General features: G+C 38.0%; 1 protein-coding gene across 1 annotated transcript in view; it reads left to right on the top strand.

Annotated features, from left to right (window-relative positions):
- LOC107691192 (RNA-binding protein 20-like) overlaps positions 1 to 11,149 on the top strand; it is a 69,197-nt gene that overhangs the window by 54,212 nt on the left and 3,836 nt on the right. The window contains exons 6-13 of the mRNA XM_016489688.1: positions 2,957 to 3,100; positions 3,480 to 3,611; positions 3,690 to 3,769; positions 4,778 to 5,399; positions 5,750 to 5,842; positions 6,184 to 6,733; positions 10,090 to 10,197; positions 10,602 to 10,723. Of these exons, the coding sequence (XP_016345174.1) occupies positions 2,957 to 3,100; positions 3,480 to 3,611; positions 3,690 to 3,769; positions 4,778 to 5,399; positions 5,750 to 5,842; positions 6,184 to 6,733; positions 10,090 to 10,197; positions 10,602 to 10,723 (1,851 nt within the window). The remainder of the gene's footprint in view (positions 1 to 2,956; positions 3,101 to 3,479; positions 3,612 to 3,689; positions 3,770 to 4,777; positions 5,400 to 5,749; positions 5,843 to 6,183; positions 6,734 to 10,089; positions 10,198 to 10,601; positions 10,724 to 11,149) is intronic.

Genomic DNA, 11,149 nt, shown 5'->3' with positions numbered 1-11,149 from the left:
GCATTTGAACAGTCAATAGCAAATACTTAAACTAATAACAAAACAGTCACTGATTCAGAAGCGCCAGATTGTCATAACAAAGTCAGAATTACCTTCTCTCCTAGGTTCACGAAACGGTCGTCCATAAAATGCATTGCTGTTCTGTTGTAAGTGATCTTAAAGATTCCTAAATGCATCTACTTTCGGAAGGCCAAATAAAGTGCTTTTGCTTTCGCACTGAAACACACAGAGTCTCCCTGACATGGCTGCTTCAACACTAACTGCGGTTACTGAAACCACGCCTTCTTTCTTTGCGTGTACATTTGGGCGCATTATGCAAATATTTCCACATAGTGACCTAGATATGTGGGGGCGTGTTAGAACGAGCCGTTTTAGGGGGGCGTGGCAGAGTCTTAACTTTGATAAAGAATATCTCTTTGGTTTTGAGACTTTAGTCTTTGCAACTTCAGGGATCTTATCTATTCACGAACAGCTTGTAACACCCCAAAGAGAAAGGAAAACTTGAAATCGCATCATATGACCCCTTTAATATGTATCATTTATGGGTAAAATAAGGTACACATATGTAACTTTTAGCTTTTGTATCTTAGAGTATCGTCCCAGTGACAGCTTTGTTCCGTTTTTTTTTCCTAAGAGTGTAGTTGTAGACCAATCATAAAAAATGTCTTTTGATTGGCATTCCGTGCCGGCCAATCAGCAGCAGCCACAGCCCCTCAGGGTTTCACTGCACTGCCAGAGCTATGTTTCACCCAGCATTTCAATATAATCACCTTCACTTCCAGAACATCGGGCCACTCAACAATCTTCGACCGCCTACAAAAAGCTGAACGAACTCCAAAACACTGGTGTTGCATTTTACTAGGCCAGCACACAGAAGCCTTTCACAGTTACACTCTGACTTATACAGTGTATAGCAGAGGCATAAACAGCCGGTTTGGCGGTCTGTTTTGGTATGTGTTTATGGAGGCAGACCTAATGTGACCTTTTTGGCACATTTGGCCAAAAGGAAAATCTGGCAGGAAGCCATTCATAGAATTATCACGAGCTCTGCGCCGACTGTTATAGTCGGTCAGCGGCCAGCCACAGATAAACCCAGAAATCAACCGTGTCTAGATTAACATTGGTTTAAGGCTTTGAATTCGTAAGTGGTTGTCACATGCTGTGCCTTTTTGGCACCGATTTGAGATCCGCTCTGAATCCGACAGTTGAATCGTTTACACGGACGACAGGATCGTCATGAGTTTCCCTGCTTTCATTCTCACGATCGGTGCTGATGATAAGTAATCGGTTCTCACGCACTCTGTGGATCTCTGTGGTGCTTACACTATAATACTCCTCCTATGGTGTGTCAATTGCAGTGTAAACACTGACCCTCGTCTCTGACCCTGTGCTCATGTGGGCTGAGCGCCTCTCACACTTGCTGCTGTCAATCAAATCCTGCCTCCTCCGTGTAAAAAACTCCCTGTATACACATCCTACCGCGCTGTAGCTTATATTACCATCATGAAAACTTCATTTGACATGCTTTTTAAAGTATTTTGTGATTGTGTTATACGTGCAGGTATAAAAAGGTAGTCTGAAAATATAATTCTTAAATTATATTTCCTGTAGAATAAAATACATTATTTACGTACATTTTTATTTCATATTGTGGTACAGGTATAATATATGCTACCATAAAGGTTTGGGGTAAGTAAGATTATTTGTAAGTATTTTTTGAAAGAAATTAAAACTTTAATTCAGCAAGGATGTCTTAAATTGATAAGAAGTGATAGCAAAGATTTATATTGTTAGAATTTTTTTAAAGAATATTTAGAATAAATGCTGTTCTTTTTAACATTATATATATATATATATATATATATATATCAGTAATTTCATTATTTCATTAAATAATCTGAAAAAGAAAAGTCATGGTTTCCAATAAAAATATGAAGCAGCACAACTCAACATGAATAATAATAGAGTTTCTTGAGCAGCAGTATATTAAAATGATTTCTGAAGAATCATGTGACACTGAAGACTGGAGTAATGGCTTTTAATGAGCAGAACTTCTTTCAAAAAACATACAAAATGTTTCTGACCTCAAACATTTGAATGGTAGCATAGGTTCATTAGATAAAAATGACATTTTAAATCCCTTCTAGGGTTTGGTATGATAATATAATATAGAATTATTATTAACCTTTAATTATCTATTTTAGATCATAGAATAATTAGCTAAAATTACATAGTTACATTTTAGAGACCTTATGAAGTTTTTCAATTGTTGGAATTAATATAATATAAAAAAAAAAATTTTTATTATGGGATTTTATTTAAAATATCATATTATAATATGGATTAATTAGTTACATTTTTTTTATTTTTATGAGACATTTATGACATCCCATAGTGATATCTCTTTTTTTTTTTCAGATCAGGTTTAATTTTTCAGTATGCTTAGGATTTTATTATTTTTTTAAATAATACATTTCAACCTGAAGTATGTTAATGTACATTTAGACCAAAGATGCCCAACATTTTTAATATGAAGGGCCAAAAATCAAACTTAATTGAGGACTGCAAGCCAAAAGTGGATGTTGCATTATATCCAACTATATTAGATTATATTAAAGTGTATTAAATTTATGTATGTATTTTTTAGAATTAAACAAAAATATAAATACAGTTTTGAGGGCTTTGCATTATTTTTTTTACTAAAATTGGACATCTCTGATTTAGTCCCTCAGCTGCTACACTTTCTATCAGTATTTCAGGTGAATGTAGTAATTGAGCACCAGTAGGTGGCATTAGTGAGCACAGCAGGGGCCAGATGAGGGAGCTGTTTGAACACACATAAACACAACTGCTAGTCACAGATATCTTACATGTTCACATATATTCCATCTATATATTGTTGATGTTTTAAAATGTTTAATACGGAATGCATGATAATCTACGTGTCCTCTCTCAGTTTGTTCAGCGTAAAGCGTGTCCTGGACACGTCGTGCACATCTGTAACCTCCCGGAGGGCAGCTGCACGGAGAATGACGTCATTAACTTAGGGCTTCCCTTCGGCAAAGTGACCAATTACATCCTCATGCGCTCGACGCATCAGGTAAGAGATTTCAGCTCTGAAATGAAGAAAGCGATGATATATCGTGCAGTTTGTCGTAAATAAAATGCTAGCACTAGGCTGAGTACTGCAAGCACTTTATTTACTTGATCTTCATACGTTTAAACCCTGACACCGATGATGTCTCCATCACCCCGATTCGTTAATCAAACTTGACTTTTTGATTGGTCCTGTTAGTACAGACTGGATCAAATTCTGGGTTCAGTGCCAAGTTTGACATGTGCCTGAAATGCCTGGCATTGAATTGACCTTGTAACTGTCTCGAAGATTTATTACGCAATTAAAAAGAATATCCGTTCGGATCACATTTGACACATTTTATGTTTCGTGCACGCTTTAACGATTTTATCTTCGGCGTCAGGCTTTTCTGGAAATGGCATACGTGGAGGCGGCGCAGGCGATGGTGCAGTACTACCAGCTGCAGCCGGCTACCATCAACGGACACAAGCTACTGATCCGCATGTCCAAGAGATACAAGGAGCTGCAGCTGAAGGTATGAAGCTCATCTGGGCTCATCCTGATCACGGGATTCGCACAAACCCAACTCAGAGTGTTTTCCTTTCTGACCCAGAAACCAGGTAAAGACGTTGACTCTATTATCCAAGACATCAATTCCCAGAGAGAGCGAGACGAGATGCAGGAGACTGACAGGTGAGACCAGGACACATTTGTATTGAGACTTTTTGGGTCATTTGTTTAATTCTGGATCTACTGATTTATTTTACGATACATAAAAATGCCAATGAATATTTATAATGAAATGAATACATCTCTTCTATCATCAAAGAATGATTTGAACTTCTAATTAGTTTAAAATCAAAATTCAAAACTAAAAATGAAAAATTTTGGTCTGAAATGTCAGGGTGATTTGAGTAGTTTGGTATCATATTATTATTGTTATCATTTATAATTGTATATTATTATTTTATTTTATATAATATAATATTTTATATGTCCTGGAAATCTACGTCATGTGGTGTGACCAACATGCAGAAGGGAAAAACATCATAGAAATGTCCCTGGTAGACCTTCATGACTGTGTGATAATATAGAATTATTAGCTACAATTGCATTTTTACATTTTAGATAGTAGATATAGAATACTTAGATATAGAATTGTATTAATTTTGAAATTGAAAATGCTAAAATAAATGATTAAAATTAACACAGTTAATTTTTTTGTAATTCATAATATGGATTCAAATTAAAATATTTATTTATTTATTATATAATAATATTATATGTATAATATATAATATTTAAATATATATATATATATTTTTTTTTTTATGTGATGGTTGCACCACATGACATCATTACATTTGAATTTTTTTTTTTAAATGGTATAAAAGCTTTTCAAGACAATAAACCTGCCAAAGAGCACAATTCTAAGAATTTTGCCACATGTGTTTTAAATGTAATTTTTTAAAGATTTTTCCTTTTCTTTATCATTGTCTCAAATCTGCTGCTGTTTTGTGCAGGTATTTGCCGGAGCGTGACAGATCACGCAGTCCAGTCAGTCGTTCTCTGAGTCCGCGCTCACACAGTCCGAGCTTCACGTCCTGTAGCTCCGCCCACAGTCCACCGGGGCCGCCCTGCCGGCTTGACTGGAGCAATGGCATGGGGCCCCGCCGGCCCTCTTGCTGCTGTTTTGTGCAGGTATTTGCCGGAGCGTGACAGATCACGCAGTCCAGTCAGTCGTTCTCTGAGTCCGCGCTCACACAGTCCGAGCTTCACGTCCTGTAGCTCCGCCCACAGTCCACCGGGGCCGCCCTGCCGGCTTGACTGGAGCAATGGCATGGGGCCCCGCCGGCCCTCTTGGGGCTGGACATCCCATTCCCGAGGCGACGAGGACCCCCACGAGAGAGATGACTGGAGGAACGACGAGGAAGAGAGACCCAACGGATGGCTGTCCGAGCGCAGGAAACCCTACCTTAAAACCGGGGACCGGATCAGCCCACGTATGGGACCCGGTGATGAGCGGGGCAGGGACTGGTACCCCCGCGGAAGCCTCCAGGGTTCGTCCTTCTCCTCTTATCACTCCATAGACGACTTTTACAAGAAAGACTCGCTGTACAAGACTGATAAACTGAGCAGGCCACAACATCAGAGACACGAGGGGAAAACAAAGAGAAGGGAAGGCGGTGACTACCATAGACCCCGACACTCAGAGTCAGACGTGATGGACGACACAAACTCCAACCGGACAGCTGAAGACAGAGGACGCAGCAAGAGGCCGAGCCGGAGACAAGACAGGGAGGAGAAGGAGCCCGAAAATCAGGCATGTCCTGTTTCAGTTCAATAGGGTTCATTTGAAGAACAACTGTAATTCTGTTTCAACTGAATCACAAAATTTGAAATTATACACAGAATGTTAAGAATATTAAACATGTAAATGTAAAATATATTAGCATTCAGTTCATATATTTTATAAAATATCTTTATATTATTTTAGTTTAATATTATATATTATTTAAAATATATAAACTTTCACAAAATGTAAATATTTAAATATACTATTTTATTAAATTTTTAAATTATTTTTTTAATAATCTATATTATATTATATTATATCCAAATGTGCTTTATAGACAATATTTTAATAGCACTGTTTTTTTTTTTGTATTATAGAAGGAAGAATATAGAGCCAAAGACAGATCAACATCTCCTCATAACAGCAAACCTGTAGAGTCTTCAAAGTGTGACAGAGATGGTGACAGTGAGGTAAACATATGTTCATTCATTCATCTACCAGTCTGCATTATATAATTTAGAAAATATATAGTAAAAACACTAATATTGTGAAATAATATTACAACTTAAAATAACTGTTTTCCGAAATGTATTCCTGTGATGCAAAGCTGAATTTTCAGCATCATTACTCCAGTCTTCAGCATCACGTGATCCTTCAGAAATCATTCTAATATGCTGATTTGCTGCTCAAGAAACATTTCTGATTATCAGTGTTTGAAACAGTTGTGCTGCTTCATATATTTGTGGAAACCTTGATAATTTTCAGGTAAAAGTATTAAAAGTATTAATTTCTAATGTTTTCTGGTTTTCAGGGACTGGAAAGTGTAGATGATGGAGAGGAGGAGAGCTGGTATCCTAAAAGCATGGAGGAACTGGTGACCGTAGATGAAGTTGGAGGAGAGGACGACTCTATAGTTGAACCTGATCTACCTGATCTTCACGAGGAGGACCAGAGAGTCGAGCCCAGTCAGTCGACAGCAGAGAGCCCTAAACCAAACGCAAAGACCCCAACTGAAGGCGAAGAGACCACGTTGGACCCTCCTACCCTTCCACTGCTGGTTCTGGTCCCAGAAGAAAGCTCTGGAGGTGCTCAGTCCAGCCCCGGAGAGAGACCATCTGCCCCAGAGCAACCGGTCTGTCAACTCAACCGCTTCCCATCCCAGGAGTTCAAGAGCGCTTTGGAGGAGACCTGCTCCGCCACTCATCTAGACACACACATCGACACAACCACACCAGCTGGCCCTCTAAACAACAGCAGCAAATGTGAAAGTGGGAAAGTGAAGGACTTGAGTAATGATGAGAGAAAGACAGCAGAGATGGACAACAAGGAACCATGTCTCAAACAGGACAGTCAGAAGAAAGGTACTCACAACTGACTTTAGTTTGTTATGGCGCTTTTCCACTGCATGGTACGGCACGGTACGGCTCGGTACGGTTCACTTTTGGGGGGTTTTCCACTGGGTACAGTACCTGGTACCTGGTACTTTTTTAGTACCACCTCGGTTGGGGTTCCAAGTGAACCGTACCGTTACCAAAACGTGACGTGTAAACTCTGCTGATCACGGATTGGCCGGAGAGAATCGTCACTACCTGCATCACTGAACTTGCGACACAAACACAAAAGAACCGCTAGATTTAAATCAGCACAGCCAGCGAAGGATCGAACGCAACTGTTTTGAACAAGCGCACCTTTTTTTTAACAACCAAAAAGTTTTGTTGTCTGTTGCGGAAGAACAGACGTTCCTCTCGTTGATAGCAGAGGAGCGGCCGTGCCGTGCCGTACTGAGCCGTACCGAGCCGAGTCGTACCACACAGTGGAAAAGTGCCATAAGTGACTGTCTATAATGACCTGGTCCCAGCTAATGAAAATAAAAACGTTTTGATAATGTTCTCATTAAGTTATATAATAAAGCAATAGGCCCCAAGAAGCTGTGGTTTACATTGAATTTATAACAGCTAAGCGGGCATTGTTAGGCACGACGCGAAGCGAACCCCCTTAGCTGTTATAAATTCACTGTAAACCACGGCTTCATGGGGCTTATTGCTTTTATAAAACGGTTATTCCATATACGTAGTAAGGTTTCACAAAATAAAACAGAGCAAATAAAGTGTAATGATATTAATAAAAACAGTATTCTTCCACCAAACAATGTAGTTCCTCAGAATCTGTTGTGGTTGCAACAAAGTGTTTGCCGAGCAACACACAAACGTAAACAAAGGTGTATGTTTGTAGAGTAATTTACAAAAGCTTCGAACGTGGCTCAGCCAATCAGAATCAAGGACCGGAACTATCCGTTTTATAAATGTTATTTTTGAATGTTCTCTGAACATTTAAAACTTCCAAAACGTTCACATTCTATTTGTTCATTTTGCAAACACTATGGGAACGTTACTTTTGAATGTTTCCTGAACATTCTAAAACGGTAACATTTAAAAATCATTAGATGCATGTCCAACTAAAAGGTTTCAGGAAAAAATGTTTCCTGAATTATGTATACATTTTTTTTTTAGTTAACGCTTTAAAAACATTATTAAAGACCAGGTAACTATGATGCTGGAAGAAGTCGTAACTTTGACAGAACCTTACCAGAACAATAGCCAGTGTTCTAAACATAGCCTGTTAGCTGGGGAGTTTGGGAGTGTTACTTCTTCAAACTAATAGCATTGTAGTTCTTAGTTCCTCATAGAGATCTAAAAAGTGTCACTTACCATTGATTGGCGAATTTTTGCATGTGAAATCCTGTCATTTTAATAGGAATCCACATTGGGAATTATATTGTAAGGGCGAAGGATTTCCCCATGCAGATTTCACATCAGATTTGGTCATGCAAATTCCCCACTCAGACCAACAGAAAGATGAAAGATAAAGCTTGGTTTATGAGTGACTTTTGTGTGAGCTGTGCATCATACATACATGCTTCACTGACAATAGACAATAGACCTTAGATTCACAATAGACCCTTTTTGCTTGCAAAATTGCGCTAATAAGACCGCACCTGTAGTCTAATTACAGAATCATACGATTAAGATTGCTGTTCAAAAGCGGTTCAGATTCACTGACTGAGCAAGTTTTCTTCAAAGCGTTAACTAGTGAGTAAGTCCGAAACTTAGACACTTCTGACTGACTCATTAAAAAAGAACAAATTCTGGAGAATAATGTCACAAACTTCGAATTTTGTACTTAAATATTATCAATATTTGAATTATATTTGAATTTAAAAGGCATAAATTCAGTTAGGGGGAAAAAAGGCCACAAGAGGGTGCATCGAGTAAAATATTAATAATGCATGTTTATTAAAAGCAATACAATAACATGACTATCTGTGAAAAAAAGTGTATTATGTTTAAAATAATGTTTATAAACCAAATATAATTAATTAAATTGCTTAAACAATTATGGCATCGTGTATGTATGCACAGTTTAATACAAAGGGCTGAAAGCCAATCACACAGAGTACTTTTTTCATTTAAAACATGAGATGCAGTGGGATGGGAAAAAACCTGCCATAAAGTTTCGAGACATGTTTTTTTAAAAGTTGAACTTACATTAATTTTACATGGCTTTCTATACAGGCATCTCTCTTGTGTGAGACGCGAGTGCAATGGTGATAGATGTCCCGCTAGAAAATGCGCAAAAATATTTGTTGTGTGTGAATGGCTTGGTTTCAGTTTTGACGTTAACAAGATCTTCTTCGCATTGATAAGCCTGCCTTAACGCACACCTAAAACTCGAATGCAAAAACGTTGAATAGTGGATTATCATTTTAAATTCGCCAAATATTCTAAATTCTAATACTTATTTGACAGCTCTAGCTCACGCTGTTCATTTTTCCATGAAAAAACACTAATGTGCACTCAAACGTAATTTAAAAATTAGCCAACACCACCTAACAAGACGAATCTGATGAAACAATTTTTTGCATTTACATTTTTTTTTTGCATTTGCATCAATTTTAGATGCAGCCCTACTAATATTTTTTAATGAGCCAAGCAAAAATGTAACTTCACTTGATTAAATTTTGACTTGATTGAAAAACTTTGACATTTTGATAATAATCTTTTTTTGTGTTTTGTGACTTTTGCCTGACCTGTTAAAAAGTGCAAGTTTTTGAGAATAATTTGCCCATGAATCAGACATCACTGTTCGCGCCATGTTAATTTTTGCATGCCGGAAACAATGGTGTGCAGTTGAAAGTGTCCTAAAAATTAACTAATGCCACCTCACAAGATGATATCTGACTAAACTGCATTTGTTGCATTTGCACAGTCCTGCTAATATTTGTTTTAATGAGCCAAGCAAAAATGTACCTAAACTTGATTACATTTGCAAAGCTTTTCTGGAAAAGCTTTGACATTTTGATCATAACGTTTTTGTGTTTTGTGACACGAGGATAGGTAGATAATGTCATAATTTTCAGGTTAAAGCAAATGATCTGCGAAAGCTTGACTGAACTAATTAATGCTTTCATGGTAAAAAAAATACCAACATTTTTTTTTTTTTTACCTACAAAACTTGTTCAATTCAGTCATCCAAGATTTTTTTTAGAAGTTGCATTTAAAATCTACTTGCCTCAAAAACCTTAGGGGGCAATTTTGAACATTTTGTGGCAGTTTAATGTGATTTACAGGCTGCAGATACAATTTTTTTTTTTTTACTCAAATCAATGATACACAACATTAACTAAAGCATTTCATTACACCTATTTCATCTATTCCAGATATTCCCGGCTCATTACCGGCCCCTTCACCTCAGGCAATGGATATCTTTGCTGCGTCACCCTCTCAGGAGCAGGAGAAAGCCATCAGTGAACACAGCATACCGTTAGGTACGTCCACCAGAAGTCAAAAGGGTCGAACCAAACGCCGCAAGTGCCATTTGGTCAGGAAGACGAAAGCATGAGCAATAGTAATAGCAACGCTTTGCAGCGAGAGCAGCACTAATGAATGGCTCTGGCTGTGATGTGGGCTCTCAGTGGGTGACTGAAGCCTTTAAGGCCAGCTGATGTCAGTGGAGCATTTGTCATCCTGCTGAGTGAGGTGTGAATTGTACCCTCGAGGCCCAAGCTTGTGTACTCATTACCACACAGCTAACACACTAGATTCTCTCACAGAAGAGCTGACTTTACACCCCTGCACACACTCACAGAGACGTATATGTGAAATGTGCCTCAGAAAGAAGTGTGGGTATGGTGTCGTTCTGATTTCCTGCTGGTTTTGTTGTTTTTGGCAGGTGTGGAGTTCATCGTGCCAAGGACGGGGTATTATTGCAACCTGTGTAGTTTGTTTTACACCAGCGAACAAACAGCCAAGATGTCACACTGCCGGAGTACAATTCACTACAGGAACCTACAGGTCATAAATACGAACATACAGTCTTCCTTTCTCTTTTCACACAAATATGAACGGTTCTCTTTTTCTTAACCTTTTCTGTGCAAAGTTATATGATAACCGATGACAACACGACAACATAAACCCAAAAGCGACTGATTGATGATTCAAAGAGCTCTAATAATACACACATTTTAACATAAGAATTTATAAAATAAAATGATATGCTTCAAATTTCTGAATTTCATATTATACTTGTGTGATAAATAGACTGGAGCAGGCCTGATATTTCGTCAATGGCAAAAACGCTTTTGTTTGCATGATACATCCACACCCATAGGTGTCAGTATGAAGTCCAACACTACTTGCGTAACATGCCAGTGAAACATAAAACTTTTTAGCGCACCTTTACATAACCTTTGTGATACCATTAGAACATTTTTTCAAACA

The sequence above is a fragment of the Sinocyclocheilus anshuiensis genome, unplaced genomic scaffold (genome assembly GCF_001515605.1).
Source record: "Sinocyclocheilus anshuiensis isolate Anshui unplaced genomic scaffold, SAMN03320099.WGS_v1.1 scaffold338, whole genome shotgun sequence".
Classification (NCBI taxonomy): Eukaryota; Metazoa; Chordata; class Actinopteri; order Cypriniformes; family Cyprinidae; genus Sinocyclocheilus; species Sinocyclocheilus anshuiensis.
This window is presented reverse-complemented; position numbering and strand designations above follow the sequence as displayed.